This window comes from Aulostomus chinensis, chromosome 7 (genome assembly GCF_037954235.1).
Source record: "Aulostomus chinensis isolate RoL2024-O1b breed Wild chromosome 7, RoL_Achi_v1.0, whole genome shotgun sequence".
Lineage (NCBI taxonomy): Eukaryota > Metazoa > Chordata > Actinopteri > Syngnathiformes > Aulostomidae > Aulostomus > Aulostomus chinensis.
This window is the reverse complement of record NC_141326.1, coordinates 21,336,981-21,352,590: the sequence shown is the minus strand read 5'-3', so window position 1 is coordinate 21,352,590 and position 15,610 is coordinate 21,336,981. Positions and strand designations below refer to the sequence as shown.

General features: G+C 39.4%; 1 protein-coding gene across 1 annotated transcript; it reads left to right on the top strand.

The window, feature by feature from the left end:
- Positions 1-1,737: 1,737 nt before the first annotated feature.
- LOC147259017 (anoctamin-9) lies at positions 1,738-14,149 on the top strand. The gene is made up of 26 exons (XM_086209194.1): positions 1,738-1,841; positions 2,604-2,814; positions 2,905-3,011; positions 3,626-3,700; positions 4,081-4,203; positions 4,293-4,429; positions 4,576-4,625; positions 4,718-4,776; positions 5,559-5,638; positions 6,299-6,433; positions 6,510-6,603; positions 6,685-6,745; positions 8,417-8,499; positions 8,593-8,697; positions 8,892-9,056; positions 9,143-9,179; positions 9,646-9,757; positions 10,052-10,109; positions 10,230-10,327; positions 10,495-10,691; positions 10,766-10,918; positions 11,584-11,731; positions 11,808-11,930; positions 12,168-12,261; positions 12,474-12,586; positions 13,551-14,149. The coding sequence occupies exons 3-26, from the start codon at positions 2,991-2,993 to the stop codon at positions 13,564-13,566; spliced, it is 2,337 nt and encodes a 778-aa protein (XP_086065320.1). The 5' UTR covers positions 1,738-1,841; positions 2,604-2,814; positions 2,905-2,990; the 3' UTR covers positions 13,567-14,149.
- Positions 14,150-15,610: the final 1,461 nt, after the last annotated feature.

Sequence of the window (15,610 nt, the reverse complement as noted above, 5' to 3'; positions counted from 1 at the left end):
ACAACCACAAAAATAAACTTATTTTGAAACTATGTATGTAATGTAATATCATTTGCCCCATGGATTTACTTATTTTGAGGCCACAATCTGTAACATGTTCCCGCGATTTATTCATGTTATATATATATTTTTAGTGATTTAGAGGGAACAAAGTATATCTTGTGGCATCAAAATAACTAAAATGGGTGGAAACGTTACGTCTCCTGCCCAGAAAATAAGTAAATGGGGGCAATAAGTTATCTTTTCGATCCCCACAATATATACCGCATTATACTCTGTAAAATACAGAAGTTACTCATCAGGGAATTTACAGTTTTAAAACAGTATTACTGATGACACACCTGCCAGCCATCAGAAGCTGGTGTTATCTGTGTGTTATTGATAGGGTAGGGTGCAGGATTTTTTATTTTTTTTTTTTGTAACTTTTTGCCCTTTGGCTGTTGTATGATTTAGGAAGTGAAACCAGAGGGTGGAGACCACAGTAGCAAATATACAGGACATGTAATGTTCAGGCATAGAATGAAAGTCACACAAAGGAGAATCCATTTTTGATAGACCTGGTACTTCTTGTATATTTGTTCATAGTGAACTTCCTCCTACTTCCTACTGCACACCCACATGCTTCTGGACTCCATATTTTCCTTTTCCAATAAATAATAAAAGAAAAAAGTAATGGCACAATAACTAGAGAGATTTGTAAATCCACACGGGCTTTATTAAGATCGTTTGTGTAAAAGTGCGAAGGAACAAAATAAATGTATCTGTCTTTGTCATATGAATTCACCAGCAGGCATTTAGGTTTAGGGTGTTTAGTTTTTCTCATGGTGGCAGTGTGTGTGTGGCTTCTCCTTCCCCATCATTCACACTCTGTATGTGTTCTCTTCAAGTTCAGGACAGCATCCCTCTGCAGCCTTACCCTACTCCTCCCAACTCCCTCTTTATTTTCTCTCTGGTCAAATTTAGTGCCAGGGCCCCCCTGTAGCCCTTCATGTGGCGTCCATGCTCCTGCACTGGTGTAATTATGTTATCCTCCTCTGCGGGGTGTGGCGGCCTGCACAGAAATACAGCTACTTATTTTCACGACCACTTTTTCTTCAGTCTCATATCATATGTGGGTCTCTCTGGGTGTGCACTGCTTTCCAAGGATTCCAAGTCTAATGCTTAATGTTATCACTAATGACAGGGCCGCCCCTTTGCTATGCGTCTTCTTCAGCAGTGAAGAAATAGATACCCTGTGCTGAATGAAAAAATGAGATGTTAAGAAATCAGCTGGAGCATTGTTAACTCGCCGGTAGCGCATCAGCACCAGTTTCGCCTCAGTTTCTAGATGATATGGATAAATGTACAGACATCATTCATATGTATATATATATATATTTTTTTTTTATAAATTAATCCGTAACTAGCTATGGATAGGGTTTTACTTTAAATTAGGGGTCTTTGCCCATGCAGTGTCATGTCAGTATAGAAGCTGGTCCATGCGGCATGAGGCTTCATATTTACAGCTTGGCATCATGTTTAATAGCTGTAAAATATTTGTTTTTATATATGTATAAAAATAGATACATGCAAGTAATTATAAAAGATATCATTAAAACCTTTACATCTAAAATTACTTGTCATGGATGAATGTCAGTGATTCATTTGTATTTTGTACTATTGTTTTGGAGCTTCCTGTAAATGTGGATGTGCTTTTTTCTGTTGTGCAAAGAGGGAAACTGTCAGCGGCAGTAATACTGCTGAACCAGCAAGATGGAAAAACCTCCTGTAACATTCTGAATCTCATGAAGGAGATTTACATTTGTTCAATATTTAAACCCTCAGACAATAAAGACTGTGAGGTGAGTTCCATTTGAATATCTGCTTGTCTGTTGCTCGATCTTGTGTTAGTTACTCCAAGGAATTAACCACTGACTGTTTGACCTTTTGTTTGCAACTTCCTATTATGTATTTGTGTGACCGAAACCCATGAATCCCAAAAATATCTGAGAGTTGTCTTTATGTTATGAAAGATGTAGAAATGTATGGTTGTCTTACAAAAAAAAAAATGGTTATACAGATGTCACTTCAGGTAAAAGTAAGAGATTATGCTCTCAGTTTTCATGCTCTTAGTTGAGATTAACAGAGTTAAATTTACTTGGTTTTTACATATAAGGAAACAGAAAAGTCTTAAAAGTCTGTTTGGCTTGTATTTTTTACTTAATCTCGTCACCAAACTATACTTAAGTACAATATTATTGCCATGTACAGAGAGTTACAGTACCATAAGTATTTTATGTTTTAAAATGAATCTGAAAGTAAGGCGTCGTTATTCCAAAGCCAATACAACATTGTGCATTCAGATTTATTTCATAATGTTTATTTGTTTATTGTTGCTATAAATGTACACTCTAATAAACGAAAAATTCCAGTGCAGTACCAGTACAGATGTTATTGCTGGTAGTAAATGATAAACTATACTTGTGGGTTACCTAAAGTGTACTAAGGAAGTAGACTTTTTTACTGAATAATCGAAACTTCTGGGCATTTTTGTAAAGTGCTGATCGAACATGCAGAGACGATAACAGCAAACGATCTAAAGATGTGTGTCTGCTGCCATCTAGCGGTGGACTCATGCCACTTTGCATCACAGAGGAGGAGGCAACCAAACGTGTCATTCCATCGCACCTGACAGGACAAATCGACAGCGGCTCTTTTTTTTTTCCCCCTGAAGCTTCTGTCAAAACACGCTGGACCTTGGATTTATTTGTGTGTCTGTATTTTTTGTTGAAGCGACGGACCCGAGACGCGCGGAGGCTGCGGCACCAGCAACAGGTAGTGTCGCTTTGACATTCCTCAGCTTGTAAAACAACAAGGCGTTTGTTACCAGGAGAAGTACGGAAGTCACCTATCGTCTGATCACAGGGACTCCTATCACTCAGCTGACGGAGGGGATCAGTGAATGTTGCCCGAGGCTTCTTCTTCTTCTTCTTAATCGCATTCTGCTCATCATGCCCGGGCACAGGAGGCAGGTAGGTGATTTTATCCATACATAATCCTCCCAACACACAGAGAGCGTTTATAAGGAGGCTGTGCTGCTGTGGCAAGCTCCTGTTATTTTTGCGTTGCCACAGGAAAATCACTGCAAATAGCACCGACACAGGCACATCCTATCATGATGCACCCATACACAAACCATCTTACATCTGCATATTCTCTGATAAAAGTTAAGAATGAGTTCCAGGTGTGAATGAACCTCCTCTGGTATCACAATGCTCCACCTTCACTTCACCGTCCTTTTTTTTTTTTTTTTTTGGCCTACACCTGACTGACTTCTGGGTGTGTGGATATCATGGATTGGTATGTTAGAGAGAAAGCACATCATCATGCCTTGTTTTCCAGTCATGTTAGAATTAGCCAGGCCATTGACAGTCCTCCATGGTGAGTCAGGAGCACCACGGGCTGCATTCACTGAAACACACCCACATCATAGTTGGACTGGATTCTTTTGGTCATGATCATCTTTCCCTCTTATCTCTTTAAGTAAACCATCACCCTTTGATTTTTGCCGTTACGCATAGCTCTACCGTCATCGTGCGAGTGACTTATCCTTGTGTTGTCATTGTCATTGTTGTGTTGTGTGTAGCCCAGTATTGAACTGCTGGAGTTCATGGGGGTGGTTAAAGAGAACGGCAATGATCAGCCATCTCCTCCTCCTGTGGTAAGATCTCTGAATGTGTCCACTTGAAAAAAAAAATAAAATCATGGCCTTGTTTTAGGGATGCATCATCCGTGCAGTGATATCATGTTGGCCTTGTGTACTGTCAACTGGAAAATAAACATTAAATTTGTCCTTGAGGATGGTGCCCTACAGGGCCAAAGGTTTTCAAGTGCTTATATGTTATGAGGATTTTATCCAGGTTTTTTTTCAGGCACAAAATATGGACTAAGTTTAAAAAGCACATTGATTTTACATGTTTCAAACATGGGTATTGATCCGGCACGGAATTTCACAATCAGTGCATCTCTAACGTCTTTCTCATTAAAAATGCCATCAAATCCTGTGAACAAGTGACTTATTGTATCATTTCTGCCACACAGCACACTCCTCTCTCATATGACTATGTCCTGGTCGCTAAAACCATTGATAAACTGGAGCGAGAGGCTTTCAGGAAGCAAACAGAATACATTGAAGAATTGAAAAAAAAGAACTTGAAAGTCACAGTAAGTGTGGACATGAACTGAAGTGAGATCACATTCGGTCGCCAACACTGCGTCACTCATTCATTCGTGTCTCTATGTGTTCCTGTCAGAAAATTATAGATGATGAACTCGTATTCTACGGGATTCAAGCGCCTAAAGAAATATTTGAGAAGTACAGGTATCTGCTCAAAGTGTCTGATGCCTGCAACTGGAGCTCGGATCAGAACACTGTGCCCCTCAGCACCAGGTAAATTGGTTTCCTTAGCTGGTGTTGAATTTGAAATAAACCCAACCGCGCTAATGGATAAGTGGTGTAGAAAATGGATGGATGGATGTTTTTATTGTAGATTGTGGCATGTTGAGTTTTAGAAGTGACGCATGTCTCTTTTTCAGGATAAGGATAGTCCATTTCATCTTGAATCACACTCCAATCCATTCAGGAGGTGAGAATGACCTTGAACACACTCCCGGACACTCTTTACTATCTGGACATCTAATCTTGAATATTATCCCACTTTCCTGTTGATCTTCCCAGAGGGTCTACGGGATCTTATGAAGATGAAGGTTTTTGAAGCGCGTTTCTGTTTGCACGAGGTAAAACTCCTAACAAATCAGATTCTTCAGCATCTACGCCTTATCACAAACCATCGCAGGCTGTTGTATCGTCTCTACGTTGGACCCATTGTGGAATTATAGAGCTTGAGCAGGAACTACAGGTTGCCTTTTCACAGTTTGTCTTGGAGATTGTGTAAATAGAGACTGATAAGAGCAGATTAAATGTTATTCTTGTGTAAGAAATGGTTCCTTGTGAAGGACCTCATGAAACCAGTATCCAGCATTGTCAATGTAGTGACACTATTTATCAACTGTGAAATCTCAGCTTATCACAAGTGATCTGCTGATTCTTGAGAGCTTCTAAAATTATGAACTTGGCAATGGTCTTCACAAACAATACACTGGTGCCAGTTAGTGTTCACAGAGTAGCTGTGGATCAACGTGAGTCATTATTAATATGACTGCTGATATTTCTGCAGTGAGTCATCCAATGTTGGGAGTAAGTGGGCAAGTGTGTGAGGATACATTATGACTTCATCTCTGCACATGTAGGCATGTGTTTTACTCTGGATCCTTTATGCAACACTTAAGTGGTGGAAAAGGCTGCCGAAGTATGATGTATCAATAAAATATAAATGTAAATAAATATCCCAGAGCATCTTCTGAATATTAGGATTTCAGTCAGCTTAATTTTATATATAAACCAGTGAGATCTGTTGAGAATTGTTAAATGCATGCGTGTATACTGCGCTTGCTCATTTATATGGAGCCTCTTCTTCATGCTGGTGTTTTCCTTTGATTTGGTGCGCTTCTGCTTTCAGAAAAAGAAACAGAGAGAGCTGACAGAGAGCTGGGCTCGATGGACAGCCTGTCTCCATGGGCAACCCATAACTGCAGTCAGGTTTGGACAGAAGCACAACAGCTTTTCCATTATCCTGCTTCTTTACAGTTGCAGTTATCGCATGTCATTCCTCTGTGAAGTGGGTTCAAGTATTAACGCAGCAACGTGTCGTCCTCCACGCATGACATGGGCATTGTTTGGACTAATTATTTTAAAACGAAGTGCTTTGTGCTGGCAAAGATTAGAGCTGTCATCTTTGTCTCCAGTAACAGCTCAGCATAGTGCCAGCATGTGTCATTTTTCATTTTTCCAGTTATGAGTGCAAACAGTACATTTTTAGCTTGATTTGATGAGTGTAAACCAATGTGTAGAGGTAATTCCTAAAATACTCACATCCATTACATGATTTGGATCTTGGGAATTTCTGAGGATTCTTTCCTGACACCCCCCCCCCCCTACACACACACACACACACACATACACCACCACCACCACCACCACCAAATTTTTTTTGGTACCTGCTATTCATCTGACAGGTAAACAGCCCCGAAAATAAAATCTGCATACAACCGTTCTATTCTCAAAATATTAGAAAAATGCATTGTAAATGCAACTAAACGTCCAATATTATTGTGGAAAAATGAAAACATTTACTACTGTTACTGAAGTCATGAAAATCTCACTCTCATTTCACTCTGTGTGTTTGTGTACATGTATCAGGAACTACTTCGGGGAGAAGGTGGCCCTGTACTACCTGTGGTTGGGCTGGTACACCTACCTGCTCATCCCGCCTGCTCTCATAGGTGTCATCGTCTTTCTCTACGGTCTGGCGTTCTTCACCACCTCACCCCTCATGTATGTTTTTTTTCCCACCTCTGCAGCCGCTGCCATACTTGAGCTGTAATGATGAATGTGCTTATTTGTCTTGTAGAAGGGAGGTTTGTGAGGCCAACATAACCATGTGTCCACTTTGTGACAAGAGATGTAAAGTGTGGCAGCTCTCTGACACCTGCACATACGCCAAGGTAGGTCTCTACATTTGTCAGTAAGGATTCCAATAGCACCCGTGACTGCTGGTGCCGACTGCTGCCTCTGTTCTTCCGCAGGTGAGCCAGCTGTTTGACAACAATGGCACGGTGCTCTTTGCCATGTTCATGGCGGTGTGGGGTGAGTTGTGTGTCTGGATATGACACAACTGACTGATAATTTCCTGTTTTTAGCATTTTATCTTTGATCTATCATGTTAATGAATATGATCAGCTGTGGAAGGGGGAGAAATTTTCCTGAGAAGTAAAATGAGAGGTTTTTGGGGGGGGGGGGGGCATTGGCAACATGTGAAACTGGTGTCTGTTAAGGAACACACCAACTCTCAAGGAAATTCACTTATGTGTCATCTGCCCCAGAGCAAGACAAGAGGATAGATACCCTTTTCTCCTCTGTGTGCATTTTAGAGACTCATGCTTGGAACTATTTTGCTGACAAATCTGCTGAGTGTAGTGATGTCATGCTTCAGTCAAAAGCCCCATTGTAACTTTGGCCAACAAAACAAATTATTTACGAGAAGAGTGATGGCCACTCACAACCAACTTTGTGAGGGAAGCTGTGGAAGATTTCCTCTGGACAGATCAAGATCCTGAACCTTATGTATTTAAACGAGAGGATACAGAGGAACTGCAGGTTTTGGAAGTTGAGTGGGCAAGGCCAAAGTACACCATTATTTATTGTGCTAAGCTAACTTGCAGTCAGTCATTCAGCGCTATTCTGAAGACACAGAAGTGTATCTTTCTTCTTGTCTGGCTCTGGGGAGCACAGCAAAAAAAAAAAAAAAAAAAAGCATATTTCCCAAAAAGTTGGTATGTTCCTCTAAAAACATAATTAAAACTATTGAAATTAAGGCACAAAGCAGAGCCACATTTAAGGAAAGAGCTATAAAAGCTTGCCAGACAGTTCTTTATTTTATTTTTCCAACTGTCTTGGTGTGTTTCCCTGATTACTGAGACATGCATTGCCAAGGAGATGCTCCATCGCTGAAAAACCTTCTCCTAGTGACCAACCCACACCTTAATCAACCTTGGCCATCTGGATGTGCGGGTGGTCAAGCAGCCATTTATAATGATATACAAAACATGGATGTCAGAAGAGAAGAAAAAGAACGTGGGAAAGTACTATATATTATATATATATATATATATATATATATATATATATATATAATTTATAGTATTTTCCCACGTTCTTTTTCTTCTCTTCTGACATCCATGTTTTGTGGATCCCTACAGCTTTCCAAACCTGCATTCAGCATTCATTACAAATTGTCAGTTTAAGGGAGAACAGACTGAGGTGACGAGAGTTCACCTGAACAAAGTTAATAGAACAGTTGTGTGACGAGTACGATAAACTAGAACAGACTTCAAAGAGAAAAAAACTTGCACGGCTATCTGCCAAACAGCATACGAGGGATGGGCAAGATAATGAAAGATAAGGGAAGAAAAGTAGAACACAGTTATTGCAGTTTAAAATAAATGAAACAGATCAGTTCATGAGGTTCTGCTGCCTGTAAATGCTACATTAACCAAAGTTGTCTCTTTCTCCACAAACTTAAAAATGACCTCTGATAGCATTGTGTCAGGTTGCATTACAGGCAATACAAAAAAGCAAATATGTGAGCAAAAATAAACATTACAGCAATGCATTTAAATGAAACATAATGACACAAAACCCCTCCTTCTTGGGACTGCCTGCTAACTAAGAACCCAAGACTACTCAAAGCTATCCTTGCAAATTTGCAAATTAAGGCGTCATCAAAGATTTAAATCCCTTGACATTTTGTTTTCACAGCAACATTATTTTTGGAATTCTGGAAAAGACATCGAGCTTCTTTTGTGTGTGAATGGAAGGTGTCTGACTGGTGTGAAGAGGAGGTATTTATTATTGCATTTATACCATTTCTCTTTAATATCAGGTCAGTGTGGTGATTTTTTTTTTTTTTTTTTGTAATGTGTCTATCTTTTTAGGAAGAACTGATTTTGGAAATTGTGAACAATGCCAACTGTGATCCAAAACCGTATAAGCACTCCTACCTGCGCAGTACATTGGTTTTGATCTGCGTTACAGTCATGGTGGGTGAACTGGTTACTCTAAATTAATAATGGTTCTTTTTTTTTTTTTTCAACCTACATTCAAATTCCATCCATGTCAAGTAAGATTGAAGTGTAGGCCTGTAGATTCAGTTATTAGGGTCTGAGTTAAGGCATTTAAAAGGAAGTTGTTACTGTTGCAAAGCATCGCTCACTTACATCGTGTGTTTCCTCAGATACTGGTGATCATTGGCCTGACGCATGCTTTAGTGGTGTTCAGGGTCATCGCAGCCGTGCTTTTGGCTGAAGGATCATGGGAGTTTCTGAGTACCCACTCCAACAGTGGAGCCATGATGCTGGGCGCCGTCCTCCATTACCTGATCATCACAGTCATGACACGGGTACACGAGTCTCTAAACATGTGTCTCTGTTTCTTTTGAGTACGTCTGACCAAGGTTTTGTTTTTTTTTTGTTTTTTTCTTTGCAGGTCAACAGGATTGTGGCCATGAAACTCTGTGAAATAGGTAAGTTTATTCAAACTATGTTTCAGGATCAGAAATGAGCATAAAACTTTAGAATAGTCAATAACAGTCTGAGTTGTGAACAGGAGGTCCGACAGCGACACAGAAAGTGTTAGAGACTCACAGAGTTCGAAGGACAGTTTTGACAGATCTGCGAGGACTCTGGGATGTCCCACTGTTGAAAGGAAAAGTTGTTGGGAGGAAAAGTAGTGGCAAGAGAAAATGAATGCATATTGTACGTGTGATAGGTGAGATTAATAAGAGACTCATTGAGGACAACTAGAGGTGAGTGGAGGTACAACAGTAGATGGACCAGAAACTGGAAGAGAGTCTGAAGTAGAAAAGAGAGGCAGTACTTTTTTTCTCTTTTTTTTTTTTTACTTTATTGGCATGGAATTCAGTCCTCTGATGGGCTTCTCTGTGTGTGAGATTGTGCCATTCATGCTCATTTGAAGTTTGTCTTTGCTAGAGAAAACGAGATCATTTGCTGCCACAGAGAAGAGTTTCACCGTCAAGATGTTCACCTTCCAATTCTTCACCTACTTCTCCTCGCTCTTCTATGTCGCCTTTTTCCTTGGCAGGTATGAACTAAACTGTATCAGCACTTGAAAAACGTGACGACACGATCAAACTGTGTTATCATGTTACAATGGTCAGCCATTTAAAAAGGCTGTTACACAGTTTTTTAAAATACATTTTTATGAGTTATTGTGCACAATTTTTACATATTGATGAGAGGAAAGTATTGAATTTGGGATGATGATTTCAAACCATTTACCTGGCCATTTTATACTAATGAACCAGACAAATGCATTCATTCTTCTAACCTGATGGATTTAGAATTGATTGTGACTTGTTTTTGTTGCCTACAACAGGATAAATGGTCATCCAGGTGGTTATGTACGAATTGCAGGGAAATGGAGGTTAGAGGAGGTGAGTTATGAATCAGAATATAATTAAAAGCAAATAAACAACAACAAAATCAAACATTAGAATTTCACATGCATTTTTGTACATGCAAATATTGTTTTAACCGATTTCACCACTGTGCAGTGTCACCCTAGTGGATGTCTCACAGACCTTTTCATCCAAATGGCGATTATAATGGTACTCAAGCAAACCATCAGTAATGTCTTTGAGTTCACTGGACCGTGAGTAGAAATTTGTATATTTATATAATGTATAACACACACACACACACACACACACACGCACGCACGCACACACACACACACACACACACACACACACACACACACACACACACACACACATATTTTGGGTCCAGGATTGTTTACCCTGCCTTTTGTTTCACCAGCTGGTTCAGCAAGTGGTTGAAGAGGAGAAGAACCCAGAAGCTCCAGAGGAAATGTGCCCACTGCTACCTGAAAGATGAATTACAGACCAAACCTGGAGCCGAACTGTGTGATAACTGCAAGCTTAGAGACTGGCTCAGCAACTATCGCCTCAATGACGTGGACTCCTTCAGCTTGTTCAATGAGTTTCTAGAGATGGGTACGTCATCTGCGGGATGCTTTATCAAGAAAAAGAACACATCAAACGCAGTGTTAACACTCTTCTCTTTTTAGTGATCCAGTTCAGCTTCACCACCATATTTGTGGCAGCGTTTCCTCTCGCTCCTCTGCTGGCTCTCATTAATAACGTCATTGAGATACGCTTGGATGCCATTAAGATGGTCACTCTAGAGCGCAGGCTGGTTCCTAAGAAAACCAACGACATCGGTGAGAGCCACTGGTGATGGAAGAAATCACCTGTTAAAGGTGCTGTTTGTAAGAATTGGCCAACTGTCAAAATAATTCATATTCCACAAAAAAAAAAAAATGGGGACGGAATTATTGTGGTCGATGACCTTCTGGGCCCGTGCTTAACTTACAATCATAAGTTTAAAAAAAAGCCAACTTCAAATTAAAAGAAAACAAGATTTAACAAAATTCTGCTAATTTTTCTCTCACAATATTCATGCCCGGTAATACCCCAATATTTTTTAGCTTTTCCATTTAGCTATTTGCTTTGCTTGCTATCAGCTTTTGATGCACAGATAGGGCTGGGTATTTTGTAAAAAAAAAAAAAAAAAAAGTCTGACACAAAATGAAAATAACCTTACACCTTGCATAACAAATGTTCAGCTTTTGTTGTCAATTTCTTGCCATTTTCACACAATCAAAAAAAAGGTCTTCTAACATGAAAATGCAAACCAATTTCCCAAATTTTGGTTTAGTCTCATTTGTCCATTTCATTTCTTTAGTTTTATGTTTCAGCACACTGATATTTTTTCTCAATCAAAGCAGGTTAACATAAAAAAATATGGTATGGTATGGAAATTTGAATGTTTTGATTGTTTTAAAGTAAAATACTAGTTGAAGCACCTTTAAATCTTTTTCCGCAGGTGTGTGGATAGATGTGTTGGAGGCTATTGGGGTGCTAGCTGTCATTGCTAACGGGCTAGTCATCGGTGTATCTTCAGACTTCATCCCTCGTCTGGTGTACCGTTACCGTTATGGCCCGTGTGTCAACAGCACGGCTACAGATATTGAGTGAGGAAGTGAAACCCTTGTTAATAATTTGCCGTAGTGGGTGTGGTTTATTTTTAATATTCTATTATTTTTCCAGTTGCATGGTTGGCTACATCAATAACACCCTGTCTACTGCAAATATTGATGACCAGAGCATACAAAAGGAGTTTTCACATCATCAGATGGTGACCCCTAGTGGCTTGAATGTGTCTCACTGCAGGTTGGTTCACTTTTATTCATATGCCATAGATAAATGATGTAACCTCTGACGGGAGGCTTCCTGATTGTTAGGAGAAATTTCATAACCTATAAAATGAGAGAAACGAGAGCTGCTCACAGCCGTTGGAGTTGTTGTTGTGCCGCTAGATTTGCACTGCTACTGTTGTGGTAATAGGCCACCCTCACCTGTGTGTTAGAGTCTAAAATCATTAGCACGCTTGTGTGCTCCTCTTCACAGCTATAAGGACTACAGGAGCAATGAGGACTACAGTCTTACTCCCCAGTTCTGGTTAATTTTAGCTGTGCGCTTTGCTTTCGTCATCTTGTTTGAGGTAAGCCCTAACACAATGCCATCGGACAAGTTGCCGCAGTTTCTAGCAATGATTACTTTCAGCGGTTTTTATACCACAACCCGACCCCTCCCAATGTGCTCACCGTTTGTCCAACTTAACACCTCTATTTATGAGCAGGTCACCGGTGAACTGGAAGCCTATTTTCACAGCTAGAAGAATAACATTCCTCTGAATGTCATCTCTACTTGCAGCATGTTGTCGTCATATGCAAATTCATTGCAGCCTGGTTCGTTCCAAGCGCTCCCATGCAGGTCAAGAATGACAGACTCTTTGATAAACTCAACAGACTAAAGGAAGAGCTCAGGTGAGTCACACAGTATGTGGTTAGACTGGCACGGCAGCTCATTCTCAGGTTGACAAACTCGTACTGCAGTAACAGAAACTGACATAACGTTTGATTTTGATCTTTATATTAACAAAGGAGGCATAAAGTGATAGGTTCTGACTGATGTCACATTGAACCATTCACTGGTTCGATCAGGTGTTGACCACGAATAAGACAATAAATAAGATTTCTTTGATAATAAAAAACAATCCCTGGACTCATGTTCCTTTATGTAAATAGAAACTACCACAATGAATTCCAAACGGTATAAAGCATACATGTTCAAAATATCTATAATATAGGGTAGTTGTTTACAAAAATAAATACTAATAACAGCAAATGTCTTAGGGTTAAGGAAATACATTAACCTTACCTTACCTTAATTTTTTTAATGTATTGTCATTTTGTTTTATTTATTGTTTATTCCCTTTTATTTGTCTGTTTGTGTGAAGTACTCTGTAATGGTTGTTTTAGAAAGTGTTACATACTGAGTTAATTATTGTGAAATAAGAACTTTATACAACACAATTGTTGGGGGGGGGGGGTAAAGGTACGTTAGGATTATTAACTGAATCAGGCTAAATCAGATGTTTCCAAAGTTTGAGACAGTAAAGAATCATTTATGAACAGTTAATTTAAAAAAAAAAAAAATTCTCCCAAATCCCCTCACTGTTTCTCTGACACGGTCGCTCACCTTCTCGCTGCTCTACTGACTGATTAGTGATATTCTGTCACTTCATTCACTGAGCCTCGCCTGTAACTTTCTGGAGCCCCCCTGTGGCCAGCCTAACACTCTGAAAAGCCTACGTGAGGATAACTTGAATAAAACTGTAGTATTCTGATGGTACCACAGCAATATAGCTATGATTAATTTTGAAATATATCACCGTTGTAAATTTCCTTCGCGCAGATGCTGCATGTCACCCATCTTTTTGTCATGCAGGTCGTTTGAAGCATGAAAGTATTGAGACGTTTCTATGGTGCACATTTTCTCTCCCCTCCCTCTGGGAATGAAGGAAGGAATGAAGGAATGAAAGAGGAGGGAGGCATTCTTTGTCATTGAAGGTTTCTAGACTATCGCAGTATTGATGTGACTTCCAAGCCGTTGATTATCTCCCCGAAGAGTTCCAATCGAGGGCTGTTTTTATCTCCTTTATTGTTTACAGTCAGATATTGCTTGCTGGCCATCATATATGAAACTGATTTGACTTATATTCTTGGATTATATCTAAAAAAAGAAACCTGTACAGTACCGATGGAACATGACTTTGATGAGATTATTTGTATTCCTATTCTATTTTAAGAATGCACTAACAGCTTTCCGATGGATCTCAGCATTTGTGAATTTTATGTGTTTCTATTGAAAATAATTTATACCGCTATTGCACATACAGTACTGATTGTATGTTATGCTGTTGCCTTATATTGTTAAAAAAAAGTGCTGTGATTGTCATTATTGCAGAATGTGATGATGTCTTTTGTAAATCAGACACAAGAATGTTTTGCATTATAATGTTTTATATTACTGAATAAAGGAGGAAGGTCGAGTCCTCATAGAATATCTAAATGCCTATCTAAATATCTAAAGTCCATCACAGGACCAACACATAGAGACAGACAACCATTCACACTCACAGTCACACCTACAGTCAATTTAGAGTATCAATCAGCCTCGTCCCCTCTTGATGTCTTTGGATGGTGGGAAGAAGCTGGAGTACCAGAGAGAACCCACACAGGAACAGGTAGACCCTGCAAACAGAAAGACCCCGTCCCGGAGCCGGGGCTCAAACTCGGAACCTTCTTGCTGTGACCACTGTGCACCACCATGCCGCCCCAACACACACTATTGAAAGAATAAATTCATAAAAAAAGAACCATAAAATTTGAGAAAATGCAGCTGTAAAATGTTCTGCCGATATTGGAACGACCGCGAGGGAGCAAACACGAAAGATGACGAACATAGAAGAAGCCTAGTTTGATTTTTTTTTTTAAATTTTGAATCAAATATTGAATATAAATCTTGCCATCAAGCCAATTCCAATGCCCTTTTATGACTCAGCAAAAAAATTTGGACACCATTTATGTTTTAATGTCTCTTCTGCATTTAAAACTAATCTGTGAGTGATAATTGATAAAGGTTGGACTGAAGATCTGTCAGGGGCCTCACCTGAGGTTCTAGAGGCTCATATCCTCAGCTGAAGTGACATCAAAGTGTCAATAAGGACTAATTATTTTATTTATCTGTAATGTGAACACCAACAAATCAAGGCAAGACTTCTTTGGGCGTAACACATTTTGAAACTAAACACATACTTTGCTCCAGTGAATTAAACCTTTATGTCTGGGCTTTTTCAATCACTTCCACAGCTGTTTACGTCCGAGCTGCAGCTGCATTACAGGTGGTTACCTGGTGACTCAGGCCTTTAGAGAAGCCATTAACGTTACTGAGGTTTAAAAAAAGGGCGCTCAAAGTGGTTGATTCAAACACAAATTTTAACATTCTGTTACGGTCGAAGGACAGCATTTACAGATGTCGATATCTGTATCAAATAAGTTTCTGTGGTATTCACATTTTCCACATACTAAAAAAAAAAAAACCCAAAACACAAACTTCCATTTGTGAGAGTAATATTTTCGTTCATTGCCAAAACATTTGGAAAAGCTAATAATGTGACAGATGCTGAGACCAGTGCATCCCCTAGATTAAAAAGTTCAAATGTTGTCTAATTAATGGCTCATAATTCATCTTAAAACTCATAATAGATTATTTTATTCGCCACAAATATAAAACTGTTTAACGTTTTTATCAAACGCTGAAAGATCTAAACAGGCTGGACAGACATTTTCTTGTTTTGCCTTCATCATAAAGGATTACAACTGCGATTTTAACCTGTTGTCAGTATCTGACAGGTTACTAGAGATGTTATGCTTTCAGTTCTTCGTCTCCTCCCTGGTTTCACAGGTGAAAGCAGGTTTGCGCGTCACGTGATGACGCAAAACCTA